Genomic DNA, 22,223 nt, shown 5'->3' on the forward strand with positions numbered 1-22,223 from the left:
AAGACTCATTTGAAGTCTAGCTCGATACCTGCCCACATACTGAGAAGGATCGGCTAGATTATGCTGTGTTTGTTGTCATGATATTATACTTGAAGATGGAATGCTTATTCTTTTGTATTTTTGTAGTCTTGTAAATCTTACTCTCACTCCTTAAAAAAAGGACAAACATACAACATTGATCTTTAAAATAGTTTTGCTAAACAAGTACCAAATCCTTCTCCCGGCCTGAGCAGCCGCCTCCTGCCCTTTAGACATCGAAGACCCCCAGGTAAGAGGCTGTTATGGCCAACTGCCCGTTTCAGTTGTGTGTGTGTGTGTGTGTGTGTGTGTGTGTGTGTGTGTATATATGTGACAGAGAGAGAAAGAGATAGAGATAGATACAGATGGATAGAGACAAACAGTCAGACATTTAGGCACAGACGGACAGACGGACACAGTTAAAAATATATAGATAGCTAGACAAACAGACAAATCGACCGACAGAAGGATGGACAGATGGACAGTTGTATTCTCCCATGAAGGAGGGGACATTAGAACGCAACAGTAGCTTTAAAACCCTGATGCAGAAACAGAAGACATTGACTATCCGACCGAATCCGGATTAATAAATGGAGGCCTGGATCTTCTTCAAATAATCCCCTGTAACACCATTTATCGATAAGCCTTCACACAAACACACCACCACTTCAATAAACGTGCTTCAGAAGTCCTGAATGCCTAACTTCAGACGGCCCAATCACAGGCCCCGCCAGCTGTCACTTGCTCCCCACGGCCCAATCACAGGTCTCGAGTCGCCCCGCCTCTCCTCACCACGGCGCCCTTCCAGCCAGGCCCTACTTATTAGCGCTAGCGACTGCTAGCCTAGCACAAGAAGGCACAACATGAGGAGAAGACGGGCGTCTGGACTACAAAACAGAGAGAAAACCGTAACTAAGTCGCGCACTCAGTCGTAAGTATGTCCGAGTACAACCGAACACCGGTCGCTCACCCCAGAAACCCGAGCACGGACGACGGGGAGAGCGGACCGCCGCGCTCCGCTATCCCCGCCGTCTGTACTCGGTTTCCGGGGTGAGCCCCTCTCTCTGTGCACACGGCACGGAGGTCCGCGGTGCAGGGTGCACACATCCACCATGTGTACTCCCCAATGTTGTTTATGTGATCCACTTCCCGACGCATGCTGACTGCCCGGTCGCCGTGCACGATTTTCCCACGTTTTGCGGGGATCACAAATGCAATCATTGGCCATATGCAACCGGCTGTAGGTGTAGGCCCGAGGCACACTCTTCCTTCAACCGGTTGGGTTTAAGTACACGTAGTGTAAGGGGTGGTTGGAGTCAAAGGAGTGGAGAAGGGGACAGATTAACAGCTGTGAAACCTGCGTTGTTGTTGTCGATACATTGTCAACTGTGTGTGAGAGAGTATCTGTATAGTATATTCCTCGGGGTGATCATGTGCCTTGTAACCCCCCCCCCCCGCACGCCGCACGCACGCACACACACGCCACCCGGAGGATTCATTTATTATTTACAGGACGTCAAACTGACCAACTAAGCTTGACCAGCCAGCGGGATTTACTCAACCACGCGTGACTATTTGTGTCGTGATGTCTGAACCAGGGGTGTGATGGTCGGGAGGAGAGCAACGGCCGTGCTGGTGGTGCTCCTGTGCCTTTGGGGCGGCGGTGTGCCGAGCGGTGCCCTGGCCGGGGCAGTCGAGTGTCCCACGACGGAGGGGGTCGGACGCTCCGGGGCGGACATGCCGTCAGCTGTGGTGGACATCCAGAAGGCGGAGTCGAGCCAGAGACACCACCTGGAGGCTCTGTTTAACCGGTGGGTTGGTGAGCGTCACGACCACAGCCTTGATTTGTTTACTAAAGAAATCCATGGAATAACCCCCCCCCCCCCCCATATTCATATTATTTTACAGTATGGCACACTGTATCCTAATGTAGCAACATCCAATGTTTAGGAACAAATATAGTTTCTTTCTGTAAAATAATATAAAAAATTGTTTCAAAAATGGTAAAGCTAATACAGTGGATTGTTGCGGAATTGGGATTGTGGGGAATTGGGATTGTGACTCCTACGCCACATCCTGTGGTATAGGAGTCACTCATCCTGTTCAGACACTTCCCCTGTGGATGACGGGAGGCTCGTGTGGTTGGCTGCGTCTGTAGCGCTGTTGTTGTCTTTGAGTGGATCTCTCAGCCGTGGAATCTGTTTGTGTATCTAGCGTCCTTCAAACACAAAAAGCCGTCGGAGTGCTTTACGTAAGGAAATAAACCTCTCCACGGTGTCCCGTGGTTGGAGGAGCCTGTACGACGGGGTTGTTATCCGCCTCTGAAGCACATCATCTTCCAATGAAAGGACTCTTCTGATTGGTTGATGTAACAACACAGTTTCCGTCAGCGATTAGATATTGGTTATTTTCGTTCTTGCCGTTCAATCAGCTGAAAGAAAAACACTCTTCCACGGTGCTTTGTGCATTACATTTTTTGCGTTGTCTGGGTAACAAGTGGTTTGCTGTTGTTTTTAATATCGGATGTGTAGACTAGTTAATCGATATAGGTGTCTCGGGATGGAAATCATTGTTAAATAATGAAGTATTTAACAATGCTGTGGTATAGACAGACGTTTATAGAATCACGTTTTTAAAGTCCCTTTTAAAAGAACAAATGATGAAGGATGATGCCTCGAAAGAGACATGCCAAATAAACAAAATGGTAAAATAATAAATTAGCCGGTACAGACCATTTATCTAATACAATCCTGAGAACGGAAACGTTTTGAGCCCTGACCTACCTGGAGGATTTGTGGAGGTTTGTTCCTGGTATGTGGTGGGTGGATGACCACTAAACGCTGGTTCCTCGTACCAGACCGCCGTCTGGGGGTTTCGGCCCTCAGTAGGGAGGGGGCTTATGTTTATCTTGCACGTCTCCTGTGGGTCAGTACGGATCAACGGGCGTAGCTTTTGTAAACGTTATCCAAAGCCGCCGAGTTCACCGAAAACAGCCGTCCCACCCTCTAAAGCCCTGGTGGTTAAAAGCACGGTTCAAAGGAACACAGTAACGCCGCTCCTAGTCACCGACAACGCAACAAAAACGTTCTCACGTCCCAATAAAACGAGGTAACAGGAGGGAGCCTATTCAAATAAGATGTAAAAACTCTGTTCATTAACTAACGAGTTAATTGGTTGGCTAACGATGTTCCTGTTGACCCCTTCCAGCTACGGGGAGAACGGGACCATCTCCCTGGCCTCCCTTAAGAGCTTGCTCCAAAACATCGGCCTGGACCGCGTCCGGACCGTGACGGTCCAGCACCGCCACCATCACCACCACGGCGACCATCCCCACGGCGACAACGATGCACACAACCTCAGGTAGCTGCGGCTAAAGGAGTCGATGCCGTGATGATAAAAGTTTGCAAGGGTATTGGTCGTAGGACTAGATGATGGGAGCAGGGTTCTTTGAGTGGTTCCTCCCAACACAACACTAATGGGTCGTCATGGTGATGTCTGGTGTCATCGTCATGGTGAGGCACCAGGAAATGACAACTATTTCCATGTTGGTAGTGGGATATCGTAGGATGAAAGTGCCATGAATACCTATTTAGGGTTTAAAGGTTATGGGTTCGATCCCCGACTCTGCAGTCAAAGCCGTAGGATGGCAGAAATGTAACCCCTATGTCTGCTCCTTGATGGGCCGATATAACGTAGAATCATGACATTCGCTCCTATCATTGGCCTCGGACGATGGCGTCGACCAGCGGACCACTATGCACTAGGGTTGTGTCGAGTTAGCTTTCCCATGATGCTCCTCTCCAGCTTGACGCTCACGGACAGCCGTCCGTCGACGGCAGCGCGGCTCTCCGACTCGCCCGAGCAGCAGGCTCCGTCCCCGGGGAGAGGTCCAGGCGCCGGGCACCGCAAGCGCCGGGCCGACAGCGACGGCCCCACGGGGCGCGGGCTGGATGGGGACCACCACCACCAGGACCATGACGACCACGATGACCCCCATCACGACCATGATGAGCACCATCGGGATCCCCTCGATCAGGTCCACCGGGACCAGCCCCTCCACCACCACCACGGCCACAATCAAGACACTGATCACGAGCACCACGATGGGCACCGCCGCCTGGGCCTGGGCGGCCCCGACACGGCCCCCGACCGCAGTCTGGGCAGCGCAGAGGTACTGTGAACACTCACACACTCACCCGCTCACTCCCTGTGTGTATAGCAGTGCTCACGGCCCATGCTCTCTCTCCCCCCCCCCCCCCCCCCCCCCCCCCCCCCGCAGTGTCAGAACGCCTCGGAGGTCCTGAGGACCCACGGCATGGCCCGGGACGTGGCCCTGACACTGGGGGACTTCCGCTACCTCTGCCCGGCCCTCCTCCACCAGATCTCCTCGGGGTCCTGCATCCTCCACCGAGATCCCGCCGGGCACGGAGCCACAGGTCAGCCCCCCCCCCCCCCCCACCTTTACTAATGCCCGGAGCTGTTGATTGGGCGCTACGAATGTCTGTATCAAATGCGTCTGTACGTAGCTCATAGCCAATCGTATCAATCATATGATCGATACGATTGTATGTAGAGCGACAGAAATTCTTTGTAATTAAATAGTTTAGCCAGAAGTTGCTATTTTTTCAAAATAATCGTGCGTTCTAAACTACTTGGGACACTATCTAAGGCTGCATCGAAGGGTAACTTTGCGTCTGCTGCCATGTTGGCTCCATAGATATAAACAAACTACAAGCTTCGGTGTGTCGCATAGACGTCGTCATCGTATTGCTGTCCCCCCCCTTTCTGTGATTGGTTCCTTCACTGAAGCGAAAATCGGATCCATGGATTCCAGGCTGCCTCGCAGCGCGAAATGAAATCGCACGCAAGGCAGCATGGCTATACCAAGGCTAATCTATTGTCACCAATCAGAGCATCTCTTCCCTGATCGGTCTGGCAAACACATCTTGCCTGTCAATCACAGGTGGGAGAAACTTCAACACAGCCAGTGAGTGAGTGAAAAAGTAAAAGTGTGATTTGCGATGTTCCTTTCTTCTCCTTCCAGGGAACGATTCTCACACGCACAACCACAGTCGTCACGGTAACCACGATCACGAAGACCGACGGGGGGACAGCCGAAAGAGCGTCGCCACGGGTACGATTTGGAACCCTCCGGTCTTTTCCACGCCGCATTCGCACCATACTGGGGGGGGGGAAACGGCGTAGCTGGAACAATTCCCCCCTCCTTCAGGGACTCTGAAAGAGGGTCGCTGAGGTCGTACGGTCCCACGCAAACGTTATCCGGAAAAAAGGTTCCGGTCGGGTCTGAGCCGGTTATGTATTCGGGCTTCACTGACTTCTCAGGATTCGGCAAATTGGCAATAAACCACGTCAACAACAACATGATTAAAAAAAACATGGCCTGCCACCTCGGAGCAATCTTTATTTTGGCGGCCTCTGGGCCCCGAGTCACAGCTTCTCGGAGCTGTCGCTAAGGGCTCGGACGTAGAACCTGGGTGACGTGGACGGCGCTCGTTGGTAATTGCGGTAACTGTGGCCTGACTGTGTGGACCCAGTAGACCGCAGCTACCCTGTGTTATGGTGTATGGGCACGTTATGCCTTATGGGTGTGTTATGGTTTATGGGTACGTCATACCGTGTGTGTGTGTGTGTGTGTGTGTTATACCATGTGTGTTTGTCTTATGGTTTATGGGTACGTTATACTGTGTTTGTTATGGTTTATGGGTACGTTATACCGTGTGTGTGTGTGTGTGTTATGGTTTATGGGTACGTCGTATCGTGTGCGTGTCTTATGGTTTATTGGTATGTGTGTGTGTGTTATGGTTTATGGGTACGTTATTCCGTGTGTGTGTGTGTGTGTGTTTATGGTTTATCTGTGTGTGCAGCGTGGGCAGGGGGCTTCGTGTCCATCACGATCATCAGCCTGCTGTCTCTGCTCGGGGTCGTCCTCATCCCCCTCATGAACAAGGTGTTCTTCAACTTCCTGCTCAGCTTCCTGGTGGCGCTCGCCGTGGGCACGCTCAGTGGCGACGCCTTCCTCCACCTCATCCCCCACGTACGTCCTGGTACACCCCCCGTACACCTCACCCCCACAGGTCCAGCCCCCACATGTGTCCTGACCTCGGCCCCTGCCGTTGTCATCTCATGACGGACCGTGTGGAAGAGGATGCTAGAGAGGGCGGGACTTTCAATGACAGGTTTAGAGGAGAGAGAGAGGGCGGGACTTTTCAATGACAGGTTTAGAGGAGAGAGAGGGCGGGACTTTCAGTGACATGGGTTTAGAGGTGAGAGAGGGCGGGACTTTCATTGACATGGGTTTAGAGGAGAGAGGGCGGGACTTTCAATGACAGGTTTAGAGGAGAGAGAGGGCGGGACTTTCAATGACAGGTTTAGAGGAGAGAGAGGGCGGGACTTTCATTGACATGGGTTTAGAGGTGAGAGAGGGCGGGACTTTCATTGACATGGGTTTAGAGGTGAGAGAGGGCGGGACTTTCAGTGACATGGGTTTAGAGGTGAGAGAGGGCGGGACTTTCATTGACATGGGTTTAGAGGAGAGAGAGGGCGGGACTTTCAGTGACATGGTTTAGAGGTGAGGGAGGGCGGGACTTTCATTGACATGGGTTTAGAGGAGAGAGAGGGCGGGACTTTCAGTGACATGGGTTTAGAGGAGAGAGAGGGCGGGACTTTCATTGACATGGGTTTAGAGGAGAGAGAGGGGGCGGGACTTTCGATGTCATGGGTTTAGAGGAGAGAGAGAGGGCGGGACTTTCAGTGACATGGGTTTAGGGGAGAGAGATAGGGCGGGACTTTCAGTGACATAGCTTTATAGGAGAGAGGGAGGGACTTTCAGTAACTTGGGTTTTGCAGAGTTTATAAAGGTGTTTAGATATTGTGTATGTTTAAATACAGATGATGGTTAATTCTAGGTCCAGATGTTGTCGACGTTTAGCTCCAGATGTTGTCAACATTTAGCTCCAGATGTGGTCCATGGTTAGCTCCAGATGTTCAAATTTAGCTGAAGATGATGTCCATGGTTAGCTCCAGATGTTTTCCACGTTTAGCTTCAGATGTTGTCAACATTTTAGCTCCGGATGTTGTCCACGGTCACCTCCCCAGATGCGAGTCTCTAACGTGCCTCCACCTTCTCCAGTCCCAGGCCACCCACCACCTCCATCACCACCACCACCACCACGAGGTTGCTGGGCCGGAGGGGGCGGGACCGGGTCTCCACGGCGACCAGGAGGAGAACCTGGACGGCGTGTGGAAGGGGCTGACGGCGCTCAGCGGCGTCTACGTCATGTTCCTCATCGAACACTTCCTGACGCTGGGCAAGATGTACAAGGACCGCAAGAAGGTGGGACCTCCTCTGCCTGGGCATCTTTGTTTCTGAAGCTTGCGTTGGGTTTGTTTTTAGTATTTTTTTATTTTTTTACATAAAAGGAGATGGTTTAAATTAGCTGGAGGCCTGAATCACTGTTCATTGTCAAAGGGAAATGCCAGACGACTTTTAGTACCTAAGGTCGTGTGTGCTGCTGTTTTGTTCTTTTAATGACAAATTGGCCGCGGCAGAATGAAGTCGGCCGCTTGTTGTTACTGGTTGTGTCCAGTGGAGGCACTGCTGTGCGCGACGTCGAATGAATCCCCGTTCCTCCTTCCAGATACAGAAGAAGTGGGACTCTAGAGATAAGGATCTGGAGGAGGTTCCCGCCCTGGAGGAGAACCACCTCAAGCCCCACGAAGGTAAGGAACCGCCAGGTTCTCCCCTCTCTGGGTTCTCCCTCTCTGGGTTAAGGTTAGGAGGGGGGGGGGGGGGGGGGGGGGGGGGGCGGTGTTCAACCAAACGACTGTAGGGTTGTGTTTGAGGCAGTCGGCCGAGAGGGCGATGCTAATGAGGTCACCATGGCAACACTGTGCTCTGGGTCCACAGACGCCGAGGCCAACGGGGGCGGGGCCCTGGCCGAGGAGCAGCAGCTCATGCTGGTGCCCGCAGAGGCGGCGGCGGCGGGGGCGGCAGGCCACGCCCGCCCGCCAGACGCGGCCTACACGGACCAGGACTGTGAGCACAAGTGCCACTCGCACTTCCACGACACGGTGGGCCAGTCGGACCACCACCATCACCACGACTACCACCACATCCTGCACCACCACCACTCGCAGAACCACCACCCCCACAGCCACGCCCAGAGCTACTCCCAGGAGCACTTTGAGCAGGTGGGCGTGGCCGCGCTGGCCTGGATGGTCATCATGGGCGACGGCCTGCACAACTTCAGCGACGGCCTGGCCATCGGTGAGCCCTGTGGAGTACTTTGGGGTTAGGCTGTCTGTTCTTTACTCTGTGCTGGTACGGGGTCTGGCGCAGCGGGTCCTGGTCCTGGTCCTGCTGGTACAGGGTCTGGCGGTGCGGGGTCTGACGTTGCGGGTCCTGGTCCTGCTGGTACGGGGTCTGGCGCAGCGGGTCCTGGTCCTGCTGCTACGGGGTCTGGCGTAGCGGGTCCTTGACCTGCTGCTACGGGGTCTGGCGCAGCGGGTCCTGGTCCTGCTGGTACGGGGTCTGGCGCAGCGGGTCCTGGTCCTGCTGGTACGGGGTCTGGCGTAGCGGGTCCTGATCCTGCTGGTACGGGGTCTGGCGCAGCGGGTCCTGGTCCTGCTGGTACGGGGTCTGCTGCAGCGGGTCCTGGTCCTGCTGGTACGGGGTCTGGCGTAGCGGGTCCTGGTCCTGCTGGTACGGGCTCTGGCGTAGCGGGTCCTGGTCCTGCTGGTACGGGGTCTGGCGCAGCGGGTCCTGGTCCTGCTGGTACGGGGTCTGGCGTAGCGGGTCCTGGTCCTGCTGGTACGGGGTCTGCCGCAGCGGGTCCTGATCCTGCTCTGTTCCCAGGTGCTGCGTTCTCCGAGGGTCTGTCCAGCGGTCTGAGCACGTCGGTGGCCGTCTTCTGCCACGAACTCCCCCACGAGCTGGGTACGCACCTTTTATTGTATTCACTCTGAATTAAGGAGGTGTATACTGCTAAATGAAGCTGTCATTCAGCAAGACGCACCTCCTATATTCACCCGGTCATTTAGCAGTAGGCACCTCCTATATTCACCCAGTCATTTAGCAGTAGGCACCTCCTATATTCACCCAGTCATTTAGCAGTAGGCACCTCCTATATTCACCCGGTCATTTAGCAGTAGGCACCTCCTATATTCACCCAGTCATTTAGCAGTAGGCACCTCCTATATTCACCCAGTCATTTAGCAGTAGGCACCTCCTATATTCACCCGGTCATTTAGCAGTAGGCACCTCCTATATTCACCCAGTCATTTAGCAGTAGGCACCTCCTATATTCACCCAGTCATTTAGCAGTAGGCACCTCCTATATTCACCCAGTCATTTAGCAGTAGGCACCTCCTATATTCACCCAGTCATTTAGCAGTAGACACCTCCTATATTCACCCAGTCATTTATCAGTAGGCACCTCCTATATTCACCCAGTCATTTATCAGTAGGCACCTCCTATATTCACCCAGTCATTTAGCAGTAGGCACCTCCTATATTCACCCAGTCATTCAGCAACGTTTTGCATGCTGTATCGGTCGGAGCCTGAACGTGTGACTCCATTTCCCAGGGGACTTTGCGGTTCTGCTGAAGTCGGGCATGACGGTGCGTCAGGCCATCCTGTACAACGTGCTGTCGGCCATGATGGCCTACCTGGGCATGGGCGTGGGCATCGTCATCGGCCACTACGCGGAGAACGTGTCCATGTGGATCTTCGCCCTGACGGCCGGGCTCTTCATGTACGTGGCCCTGGTGGACATGGTGAGAACTGCGCTCGTACCTCACAGACCTGTGGTTCTCCAATGGGAACAACGCGTCCCCCTAGGGGTACTAACATTTTTTCGTTAACGAAATGAACACTGCAACAGTTGCATGAAGCACAGCCCAATGTTCCACACACATTTTTAATGTTCGTCTTGACACTGCCAAATGGAACGCACAAACATTATGTTAATTAAAAAAAATCGATGGGGGTTATTGGCTGAAAAGGTGTCTGAGCACTAGTAGCACCGTTTGAGAACCACGGCCATTGACCATATAGAAGGAGCTGCTGAAGACCCTCGTGCAGACCCTTCAAGCAGGTGGTCGGCGAGAATGGTTGATAATGTCCATTCGACAAAATAACGATGTCGCTCCCAAAAAGGTTTTTAGATCAGTAGAAAAGAAAATCGGATTAAACTAATGGATGACGTTGACTAAAAGGAAATAAAGCACTTAGTCGTAAGCATTTACATTTTACATTTGCGTTCAGGGCATTTAGAAGACGCTTTTATCAAAAGCGACCTACAATACTTACATTTGTCAGAAGAAAGAGAAACTACAATATATCTCTGTCGGTACAGTGAGGAAGTTCATAGAAACAAATGTAGAGCACTTACCATCGCTAGTTACACAAAACAAAAATATTTTTAAAAACGCCCAAAGATTTTTAAAATGTCTAAAAGAACAAAAATATCCTTAAAAACGCCCAAAGATTTTTAAAATGTCAAAAATAACAAAAATATCTTAAAAAACGGCCAAAGATTTTTAAAATGTCTAAAAGAACAAAAATATCTTTAAAAACACACAATCTTTCGGGGGGTGGGGGCGCAGCTGTTTATTATCTCTCTGAGGGGGGTTCACTCTCACACTTTGGAAACCCCTGGTTTAAGAGAAACCATGGTCCATGTATTTATCTCTGTCTAGTGATGAGCAGGCACTCAGGGGTGGACAAGTTTGGCTGTCAGGCCCTCAGCTGCACCTGTTAGTTCTTCAGGTGATGTTGAAGAGCTGACCGTGTGGCATAGTCACCTGCTGCTCCCCCCCCCTGCTGCCACCGACGGCTGTAGTGCGCCCCATGCTGGCCACCGGCAGCCACCGCAACCCGGTTGGTCGTCGAAGCCACGGGGAAAACCTTGGTTTCTTTGTTTCTTTAAAGGTGACATGTACCACCAGGTGTGAGTGTGATTAGCCGTGACAAGCCCTTTGGAAATTCTGCCTCTTCTGACAACACAAGTTGGCGTGTCCACCAAGATGTATTACGGATAGATGAGCAACGTTTGCTACAGTCCACTGGGTAGGCTGGTAGACTGATCTATCCAGCACACATCTAGGTGGATTCACCCAAGGATTTTAAACGGCTAACCACACTCGCACCTGGTGGTCAATACGTCACCTTTGACGTCTGGTCTTTGGGCTTTCCTTCAAAACAGGACGAGGTGGTTGTTGTTCTCCGTCGCAGAGCACAAATCGGTTTTTTTTTCATTGCTGCTGTTCCAAAATAAAGCCCTGGTCACCCTGGTGACCTTTGACCCCCTAGATGCCAGAGATGCTGCACAACAACGCGGGCGAGCAGGGCGTGGGCCACTGCGGCTTCTTCCTGCTTCAGAACGCCGGCATCCTGCTGGGCTTCGCCATCATGCTGCTCATCGCCGTGTTCGAACACAAGATCCAGCTGGACCTGGGCTACTGAGTCCGGCTCCGGTATTGGTCGGCTCCGGTCCACATCTCCCTGCTCTCCCCCCCCCCCCTCCCTCCCATCCGGCTCCTCCCCTATGCCTTGTTTTAAGTTCATTTATTTTATTTATGTTTTTTAGCTTGTGTCCCCCCGTTCTCTGCTCCATCGCTGGCCGCTGGCGTTCTGCACGCTCTCAGGAGGTTCTGGAAGAGTCTCCCTCCCTGCCGGCGGTCAGAAGCCCAGCTGTGCTAGAACGATAGACCCTACCTGAGCGGACGGCAGCTCCAGTGGACCTTCGATACTGATACGGGAACCGTGGTCCAATAGTAATGCTAAACATTACACATGGACAAAGTTCGCAACTTACACTGCACTGTAGACCCAGTGGGTCCAGTACAGGTAGAGTACAGAGTACAGTACTGGAGACGGATTACAGGTAGAACCCGGTACTCTTCAAGTCTTGTAGAGCCAGTACAGTTACAACCCGGTACACAAAGTACTATAGACCCAGTACAGAACTGCTGTAATACTATGTGTAGTCCTCTTCCCTAAACGGATCCAGTAGGGTACATCTTGAAGCCGATACAGTACCTTAGGGCCGGTACAGGTTCATAGTGGTGCCGTGCTGTGATTTCATGTCATGACAAAACGTGTTACATTTTTATGTACATTGAGATCGCCAAATGTTTTTTGTTACAGCGTAATTTCTTTTTAATAGTCATACAAAGGTCATGTTTTTTTAGTAGTGTTGCAATACTTTAACCATTCTGTTTGGATTGAAACAATTGTCTACAAGGACGTATTTGATGGTATAAAAGTGTATTTAATATGATTGATTATTCAACCATTGATCGATATCCTTCATGCCCCCAGAGCGAGTCAACTGACCTGTGTTGGGTATGAAGACCTTTCCCAGGAGCAGTATTTAAATGTAAAACTGCTCGTCTTCATTTAATTAAATGAAGAAGATGGCGCAGACTAAACCGTATATTCTCTGTCACTTTGATCCAACTGGTTTTAGTTCCTTTAGGGTCTGCTGAGGTGAAGACTGTTCGGGTCTCTAGGTTCAAGTTGTAAACACTGTCGCTGATTCACTGCACTGTGTTGCTTGTTACTGCTTGAAATTAATGTTGAAAAATGGGACTTCATCTCATCGGAACAATGGCATGGCAATGTCATAAATAACTGTAAAGGGCTTATTCTTATTTGAAGAAATTACAGACTTGCATTTGGTCATGCATGGGTCGCTAATGTACAAATACAAAAGTAAGTGGCTTGGTGTCTAAACTTGAATCAAACGTAACATTTCAATCTTCCAATATCCTCCTACCCCCAACATGCACTACTGAGTTGTTTTTCAAATTCAAACTGAACTTGAGGGACGTTGGTCACGGTTGAGCCAGTGCCATTATGTTTTAGAGGTCTTTTTATTTGATCATGTCTTGCCTTCTGACTGCTGTTAGGGCTCCACTGTGATAGCCTACTGCTGTTAAGCTGAACGCTCCTCTCCTACCCCATAACCAGTATAATTAAGGTACCTTCTCATTTTTTTACTTTGCTTCTCATGCCCACTGTTGATCGTACCAGGTCTTTGGGCCGCTTGGTGTGTTTCTGTGTTTGTGACGCTCCAGAACAGAATAAAGCTGCTTACCCGAGCATGGCTCCGCTTTTATGAGCTGATACTACCTAATAACGGAACCCTACAGCAGTGGTTCTCAAATGGGGCTACGTGTACCTCTAGGGACACCGTGGAGTACTGCAAGGGATTCTCCGATTTTATTTTTTAATATTTAAAAAAAGGTAACTTATTTTTTTCATCCTGAGCAAGTTTAAATTCTGAAATAAACATGACGGCAAGCGTTTCACGTTGGTGCGATAGTGAAGTTGAGTTTTTGATCAAAAATACCCCATTCGTCACGGCGAATTCACTGGAGAAGGCGGGGCTGCGCACGGAGTCAAACATTTTTAGGAATGAAGACACCCGCATGCAAGATTACGTTCACGTCTGAGTGTAGGCCACAAACGCGACTAACTATTTACAAGTGCAAAAACGCCAACGTATTCTGCTGACCACTTGTTTTTTATAAAAGTCTCGGACAGTTCCTCTGCGTCTCTCTCGTCGATCGCCCCATCTTTCAACGTCTTTGTTTTATACGACCGCATCACCTTCTCTCACATTATCAGCCAACCACACACACACACACACACACACACAGACACACACACACACACACACACACACACACAACCTCTTGCAGGCAGACTCAGAATCTTGAGCCCATTTATTAGGGAACAGGTGTTATCGGGATTCCATCACTGCATTCCCAGAATCCTGCATTGTGAAAGTCTTCCCTTTTTTTTTTAAATGTACAATGGCATTTTATTCTACATACAAAACAACCATAGTATTTTTCAGGAGTCCACGACCACCCTGCCCGTTTTGACACACAAAAGTAATTTGACACTTCTGGGATGAGCCAATGATTCATCTGTTTGGAAGGTTTTGTTGGAGACAAACAAAGAATCTTCAGGCAACAGATGTGACAGCTGTGACTGCTCTCTCTCTCTCCTTCGTCTGCTGGGTCCTCTGTGTTTGCCTACCTGCTACAGGTAGCCATTGGGCGGGGCTGAGAGGCTTGTCAGCTGATGAGGTGCACCTGTGCAGGTCTGCCACGCAGGCTTTAGCCAGTCTCTCTCTTTCCACAGAGGCAGGTGGACTTGGGTTCTGTTTAGGGTGGTTCCTTAAGGTTTTGGACCTTTGGATTGGTTCCATGTTTTGTTTTATGTTAACACTATTCAACATCCCCACAGCACACTTTCCACTGCCCATATACATAGGCTAGTCGAAAGAATTGTGTGTTTGGTCAGTAGTTCAGTTGGTTGGTCACATATGTTGGTTTGCTGTTCAGGTTTGGTTTGTTGCATTTTGTTTGGGTATTTCCAACATGGTAAAGATGGTTTGTTGTTCCCAGTATTTGTTTTTTCTGTCTGGGTAAGTTTCCTCCGTTCTGGCTCGGTAGGTCCTTGTGATTTTGGTAGCCTACTGGTTTTCTGTCCAAACCATATAATCGCACATTTTCTAATCTTCCATACTCTACACTAATCCCTTTACAGATTTCATGATACTTACTTTATTCTAATAAATAACTTTATCCCTTATCATGTGTGGATCCCGATCTTTGCTCTGACCCGAGCCTCGTCTTAATGCAGCCAAGGAGATGGATATCAACACAATGGGAGAGTATTATCAATAATTATTCGATGATTGTGTTGTACAATAAAACACAGTAAAGATTCAATATGAATGGCAAAATAAATAATACGAATAAAATATGTGTTGGGCAAATTATACAGAAGATGAGATTATAGATTTCATATCAAAAGGTGAAGGGCTGAAATTTTTTTAGAAATATATTTAAGAAATATAGGCCTACTCAAAGCCCAAATCATTGATATCATAACCTATCCAATATTAAAGAAATTTGAATTTGAATGGTAACAATTCCGTCTGGTGTTAAATCCTCGTTCTCGTTTTGAACGTCTCACTCATGGCCGATCACAGTGTGTTCTTTCTGATTAGCTTATTGAGATCACCTGTCACGCACCCCTTTATTAAAGGTGAACGCAATTGGTTTGGTTTACTTTGCAACGGCCTGTGTCAATCGAGGTTGAGTTTAGGGAGTGTTGAAAGTTTTCGATCTAGATTGCAGATCAGAAGCATGCGTTGTTGCGTGTTTGTTTTTGTGGGCATTTGACTGAGCAGCCCAGACCAATATTGCTACCAGCATGGCACTTCGAAACAGACCACCGCAGTGAGTAAAAGTTATTTTCCTTTATTAAATGTTGACGTTTTTGGGCTGTCTCCTCGGACACAAGCCATCAGTAACCCTGCTCTTTGCACCTTGACATGCATGTTGCCGCTGTTTGTTAACCTAGCTTTGCTGATTTGTATCTTGTGTGTGTGTGTGTTTTTCTTAACAGGTGTTGACTGACTGACAAGATCTATGGGGGGGCCCCCTTTGGGCCCCCCCATACCAACTTAGTCTTCAAAAAAATCTAGTACCATGGGACTCCAGTGTCTTCAAAACATCCTCGGAATACATGTGTATGAATGGTCCACCGAAGGGTTGATCTGGAAGCCACCACGGCCCACGCAGTAATCTGCTGCGTGGGCCGTAGTGGCTTCCAGAGCCATCTTTCGGTCTTGGTCAGGATTTGTTACAGTTGCTTTGTTAATGTAGCAGGCTACGGGTTTCTGAAGAAGCCTGCTTTACGTAGCATTGGAGTACAAATATTGTGCAAAATGCTCATGTAATTGCACTAGCACTAGTAACCTGTAGATTAGCTTAGTTTTACGTCATTCCGTGCTGTCTCTGTCAAATGTGTGGCTTACTTTAAGTCCACAAGGCCCTCTGGTAATCCACGTTGGAACACCCCTGGACAAGGTGATTAGTCACTAGGTGTGTGCTAAAGTTTTGTTCCATTTTTCACTAGTTGGTTAAGGTTTGGTAGAATTGTTTGGATGCTAGCGACGTGATGGCGTATGTACAAGAGCCTACCGTGGCCAGGCCACAGTTACGACGGTCACGGCCAGATGGCCTAGTGAGTGCAACCTTGATTGCATATGTATACTGTTTACCATTGGCTGTTTATGCAATTTGGCTTAATTCATCCGCAGTAAAGCTGCATTTGACTATTCCATGGTCGTTTTGTGCAGGCTTTCAATTGACCATGTTGACTAGTTTGTGGGATTTTTTTTTTTTTTTAACCTTGCTTACAATCCAACGGTTGTGACCACTTATGCAACTGGGCTGTGAACCTTGCAATTCTAGTTGCATATTTGTACACGCAAGCTTGTCCATTTCTATCGCTATCACAAACACTAGCTTCAGCATTTCCTTGTAGGCCATTAGCTGACTTGTGTATTGGAGCGATGATTTGGATATTTTAAGATGCTTAAACCTAAAATAAAGCAAAATGCGTGTCTGGTGTGCAAGAGCCAATTTGTTGGCTTGCAGTAGTCGAGGAGTTGCCGTAGGTCGTAAGCCATCTGGAGGTTGTGGTAATGGAGGCTTGTGGTAGATCTGCCATCCAAGAGGTTAATTCTTCTGAAGCATGATTAATAGTTTAGTAAATTGAATCTATTCATATAGAACTATAAAATCCAAGACTGCAGCCAGTAACTTGGATCGCAATATGTGGAAAGTATTAGTCTTCATTTGTAACAGAATAATTAACATGACTAACTGGGTTTCTTCCATTTTCTAACTAGGGGGACTTGACTGGTGAGTCTACTGGATTAATCAGTAGCGGTACTTTGCCCAACAGATTTGATGGCATGACTACAGGGTGACAAAGACAATTATTCCCTGCCTATCAAAAGAGACTTCTAAAATCTGCTAGAACAGTTCCTATACTTTTTGTATAATTTGGTCATGCTGCAAATGTACTTTTTGAAGTTGCTCCATATTTAGTTCTTTGACAGCCTCACCTCAGCTAGAAAAGTCTATTCAAATCAGCTAAATATAATGTTCAGAATGCATTGGTTTAGTTGGTGGTTCATCACTGATGTCTCTCTAGGCTTGAGGGAGAGCTCACAAGTAAATTACACAAATGTCCTGGAGCAATTGGGAATACACTTTTATTTAGTCTACCTGACCAGGGACATCTTTGAACTATAGGTCACCTAGCCTAAACTTTTCACTCTTGTTAGGTTGTCCTTTTCTCTTGTTTTTTAACCCGAAAGGGCTGAAATATCAACATTTCAGGTATTCTGTTTGGATAATGTGCAAAACTTGTGGCTTCACTAATAAAAAAATTAGTGAATTAACGAATGTAGTTTTCTCCAATGTGGTTAAACTATTTAAAGATTTGTATGCAAAATATTTCTGCTCAATCTGTGGTCAATGAAACTCTGAAATGTTTTAATTTGCTGAAACACAACTATGGGTTAAAGGTATTTGCTTTGGGCATCTTTTGAGATTTTTTGAATCTAGCTCCATTGCCGTTAGCAATGGTGTCTCCCAGTACTGCAAAGTGCTTCCACAAGTTTAAAAAAGAATGGGCAGAAAAGGAACTGCCAATTAAATCTATTTAACATGGGTAGAAAGTTTCCATGGAAGCTCTTGGCTGCTGGTTCCCAACACGGCTCCACTGTTGGCCTGTGACCTTGCGTTTAACTTTTTTTGACTTTTGGTGACTTTCACAAAAGAGAAATGAACTGGTTAATACAATAAACAAGACACTTCATGGTACCATTTTGAACTGTTTGTGGATATTGCATTAAATCCATATGCTTGAAACTTTTCAATAATGCATCTCAACGAAACAATGGAATGAAATAAATAGTTCAAGCAATTTGTGGGACTTGGCTGCTTTTACATTATTAATTTTGGGGGTTATTTCAGTCTCTAACCTGCAGGTCGTGCGAAGAATCATGTGAATGGGAATATTCTATAAATGTCTATCATCTTTCGTCTCAACACTTCTGCTGCAGCCGCTGTTGAAGCGTATGAGTCCTTTGAGACCCCCTTTGATAAAAGGGGTTCTTTTATCAAAGGGGGCTCCTGTAAATCGCTGCTGTATGTTACCCTGCGCCACTGAGCAGTTTGTATAGGAATGAATGGGCGGCCATTTTCCAGTCTGTGGTCCATCCTTTATGTCCATGTTCGATCCACACTTCAGGATTAGCCCGTTTTGAGTACGGCATCCGGGTCCTTGAAGTATACTTCTTTTCGCCGGATCTTACTCAAATTTTGGCTAGTAAGTACGGACAGTACGGGTATTGGAACACGGCACAGGTTCGAGCGTGTGCATGGGTTGAATTGCGTGTGTCTCACGCCGAATACATGAGAGCCCTGTACTTACGTGACACAAACCAGCACCGCAAACGTTCTCTCCCGCTTGAGATGACGTCTTTCTTTATAGGTTCATGGGTCTGATTCGCCGATTTCCCATGCTGATATCCCCGAAGATTCTCGGGCATCTTCGACAATTTGGCTATAGATTGTCTCATTACACGCTAAATAATATAATTATAGCCTAATTATATATATAGCCTATACATATATATAGGCAATATATATAATTAGGCAATATATATATACATATAGGCTAGCATTTGTGGTTTTGGCATAAAAATAACTAGGGTGCACTGTACTATCTGCGCACAGCCGCACAGCCGCACACCCTTTCTGAAGCCTCTCTCGCTCTCTCTCTCTCTCTGTCCCTCCCTCTCTCTCTTTCTCTCTCTCTCGTACCGTTTTGTGGAGCACGTTAATTGTCTTAGAACACTCCCATTCAGAATGCATTGGTTTACATTTCGTTCTGTGTAACACGCAAAAAGTCGGACTATCGTGCTCTGGAACACGCTTCAATAGATTAACGTTCGTGCGCAGGAGCACGCAATCGCGTGATACCGGGTTGTATCAGCAGCTCGTGGATTTCACTTTCTCTCAAGTTAACTGCTCATGATCATATCGCTGCGTTGTCTCTGTGGAGACAGCGCAGCCCAACACCACTACCCAAGCCCCCCCCCCCCCCACCTTGGAACCGCGGTGCCATCGCATTTACAACAGAATGAAACCCAATAAACCATCAATGTGTGCAGGGTCCTCCGGGAGGGTAAATCGGGCCCGGGGTTCTAGCTCAAGCAGGATATTTACCTCGGGGAGTGTAAACGCGCGGACCGTGCCGCAAAAAAGGCGTGCGTAAAACGGCCTATTTGGTAGTGTAAAAACGCTCAGTGAGAGAGGGCTGTATCTGAGTAGAACGGCTCCAAATAAGCAACAAAGTCAGTTAAAGGGTAATTCCGGTGTAAAATGGATTTGAGATATGTTTTGTATGCATTGCCGCCGCTCCCATAACGCGCACTACGCGCTGCGCGTAGGGCCCCAAGTCCTGAGGGCCCCCCCAAAAAAAAAAAAAAAAAAATTTAATTCTTACTTCTGGTTTTAAGTTTGTATTTATGGATAGGGGGGGGTGCCATGGCAATAAAAAAAATAATAATATTGAATTATCCACCAGCCCAGTGTTAAGAGCCGCACATGACCCCCCCCCCCCCCCCCCCCGGTCAACAATTCAGCACAGGGGGCTGGTAGGGGGAATTCGGGGGGGGGGGCCCGTAAAGGAGTTATGCTTAGGGCCCCAAAATAGCTAGCAGCGGCACTGTTTGTATGATAACGAGTTGAAACGTTCGTTTTGGAGCACAAAAACCGCATATAGACGCTTTCTTCAGTTGGCTGTTTTTAGCCAAATCGATCAAAACGCTATAAACTTGGAACTATGGGGCAGTGGTTATGGCAAAAACTGAATCGCTATTTTAAACCACTTAAAAGGCTAGAAGTAGCCCGACACTTCTTTGGTAGTATGATAAGGGTCTTAACATATGAAACGAGGCATTGAGAACTTTGTAAGTGTACAGATTGTTTATTAAAAATGACATTTTATACACACAATACCATCAGATCACCCGTTGACATCATTTTGTTTTCAAGACTCGATAGGTAGATTGACGAACAAAGAGATTGTGACAGCTGTCGGCAACACGCAAGCTCTGTGTTCGCCAATCTACTTATCGAGTCTTAAAAACAAGCGATTTAGTTTTTGCCATAACCAATAATCAATTAAATCAAAACCAAAACGGATTGAGCCTTCTTTTTATGTCCATGATTGAGCCCCGTTTATAAACAACCCTTCTGGGTTTGTCCGTTGGCTTGTGTCGATACGTCAAGTGTCTGCGTCATCTGTAAGCGCAGGACCCCGAGTCAATCTGACACCCACAACCATAGATATGCCCACAACGGTACAGATGGCCTAGTGTGATGGTACGGCCACACCAACCGCGTTACTCGCGTTAGGGGCGTCCAAACTCGGCATTTTTGCATAGGGAACCATTGGTATAGGCGCGTAGACGCGTTACATGCGTTGAAGCGTCGCGTTAGGGGCGTTAAGGCTGGTTTATGCTCGGTTACGTAAGCGTAAGCGCAAGCGCAAGAGGCCCTTGCGCGCCCTTGCGCCCCCCTTGCGCGACTTCTCACGTCTTGCGTGCGTCGGGCGATTTTTCTAGACTTGCGTCATTTTTTACGTAAGCTTTTACGCGAGCCGCCCAGCCTGCAAGGCTGTGATTGGTTTGCTGGTCTGGTTACTACTTCCTGTCTGGAGTATCACCCGGCAGGCTCATATACAAAAGCATTAACCTGAAGTGAAGTTAACTTTGCTGCCAACACATTATGTCGTTTTAAAATGTAGAGAGATATGCACATTTATACAACCCCAATGATCAACAACTTCATCACCCCTGTTCCTCTGTCTGTTGCCATCATTCACTGTGTATGGGGAGAACACGATCTGGCACATAAACAAACCAACGACTCCCACAGACAAAGACGTCATTCTCGAGGTCGTCTTCAACGAAAAACTTTCCTCCACATATTACTCCACCTACTGTTCTGGCGGTAAATTGCTTGGCAACACGCGCAACCTAAAAGGGAGCATGAATTGCTTTGAGTAAATTTTGCGCAACAACGTAACACCAACGCTGAAGCATGCAGCCGCCTTGGTGCGGCAGACGCACGTAATTACGCACGTAAACGCAGTAACGCGCCCAACGCACCAACGCCCGGAGTTCAGAAATTTGAACTTTCAACGCTCCAACGCGTGGCGCTTAGCCGCGATAGCCAATCAGCGTGGAGCTTGACCCGACGTCACTGGCAGTCAGAGAGTAGTGAGCTTGGACAGAAGCATACGGCCGACATATTTCTTTATTCTGGGTGGAAATAGTAACATAGTTACGCTATTAAATGCGTTTATGGAAACATTTTTAGCGAGAAATGTGCATTTTACTTTCATAATGTTCGCTCTGTGAATGTGAAGGATGTTTGGTTTGATAGTTATGACGAAGAGGGAACGCTCCGTTCACTTGCATCCGGACTGAGTGTCTGGATGCTAAGCAACCTCAACGTCTTGGCGGACTATTTCTCTGCTGATCAACACTACGAATGGTGGAAACACACCAGACACACCATGTGAAGTTATTCAACCCGATTATTGTTATTTATATCAGAGATTATTTAATCTAACCCGATCTAAACTCTATCACCCAAACACGGCGGCGTTTGGGGTTCCTACCTCGGACTCCAGCGCAGCCACGGCCGACAACTATCTTTATTCTGGGTGGAAATAGTAACATAGTTACGCCATTAAATGCGTTTATGGAAACATTTTTAGCGAGAAATGTGCATTTTACTTTCAAAATGTTCGCTCGGTGAATGTGAAGGATGTTTGGTTTGATAGTTATGACGAAGAGAGAACGCTCTGTTCACTTGCATAGACATGGACTCATCTAGCTGCGTTGGCGCATTGACGCGTTGGAAGCGTTGAACCACCACACAATGATCAAGCGTCAGGTTAGGCGCGTTAAGGCGGCTGCATGCTTCAGCGTTGGTGTTACGTTGTTGCGCAAAATTTACTCAAAGCAATTCATGCTCCCTTTTAGGTTGCGCGTGTTGCGCGTGTTGCCAAGCAATTTACCGCCAGAACAGTAGGTGGAGTAATATGTGGAGGAAAGTTTTTCGTTGAAGACGACCTCGAGAATGACGTCTTTGTCTGTGGGAGTCGTTGGTTTGTTTATGTGCCAGATCGTGTTCTCCCCATACACAGTGAATGATGGCAACAGACAGAGGAACAGGGGTGATGAAGTTGTTGATCATTGGGGTTGTATAAAGTTGCATATCT

At 48.2% G+C, this 22,223-nt stretch overlaps 1 protein-coding gene and 1 long non-coding RNA gene across 5 annotated transcripts; both read left to right on the forward strand.

The window, feature by feature from the left end:
- The first annotated feature begins 780 nt into the window (after window positions 1-780).
- Window positions 781-13,314, forward strand: slc39a6 (solute carrier family 39 member 6). 4 transcript variants are annotated; one of them, XM_056597096.1, is made up of 15 exons: window positions 782-949; window positions 1,617-1,829; window positions 3,226-3,378; window positions 3,823-4,189; window positions 4,298-4,454; window positions 5,063-5,152; window positions 5,904-6,073; window positions 7,169-7,372; window positions 7,677-7,758; window positions 7,946-8,305; window positions 8,894-8,974; window positions 9,624-9,814; window positions 11,352-11,515; window positions 11,629-11,888; window positions 11,926-13,314. In XM_056597096.1, the coding sequence occupies exons 1-13, from the start codon at window positions 882-884 to the stop codon at window positions 11,502-11,504; spliced, it is 2,289 nt and encodes a 762-aa protein (XP_056453071.1). In that variant the 5' UTR covers window positions 782-881; the 3' UTR covers window positions 11,505-11,515; window positions 11,629-11,888; window positions 11,926-13,314. The 4 variants fall into 4 exon arrangements, with proteins under 4 accessions (XP_056453073.1, XP_056453071.1, XP_056453070.1 ...); XM_056597095.1 differs by having other exon boundaries at window positions 11,352-11,888; XM_056597097.1 differs by lacking the exon at window positions 782-949 and adding an exon at window positions 995-1,258 and having other exon boundaries at window positions 11,352-11,888.
- Window positions 13,315-14,939: 1,625 nt separating this feature from the next.
- Window positions 14,940-17,301, forward strand: LOC130387720 (uncharacterized). Its single transcript, XR_008896343.1, has 3 exons — window positions 14,940-15,301; window positions 15,471-15,934; window positions 16,762-17,301. It is a non-coding gene; the product is annotated as an uncharacterized LOC130387720 (long non-coding RNA).
- The last annotated feature ends 4,922 nt before the right edge of the window (window positions 17,302-22,223 follow it).

Source organism: Gadus chalcogrammus, chromosome 8 (assembly GCF_026213295.1).
Source record: "Gadus chalcogrammus isolate NIFS_2021 chromosome 8, NIFS_Gcha_1.0, whole genome shotgun sequence".
Lineage (NCBI taxonomy): Eukaryota > Metazoa > Chordata > Actinopteri > Gadiformes > Gadidae > Gadus > Gadus chalcogrammus.

Coding starts and splice junctions, on each gene's coding strand:
- slc39a6 (XM_056597095.1), top strand. CDS start 882: ATGAGGAGAAGACGGGCGTCTGGACTACAAAACAGAGAGAAAACCGTA. Junction 6,074..7,168: donor TCCTCCACCTCATCCCCCAC/GTACGTCCTGGT, acceptor CACCTTCTCCAG/TCCCAGGCCACCCACCACCT. Junction 7,373..7,676: donor TGTACAAGGACCGCAAGAAG/GTGGGACCTCCT, acceptor TCCTCCTTCCAG/ATACAGAAGAAGTGGGACTC.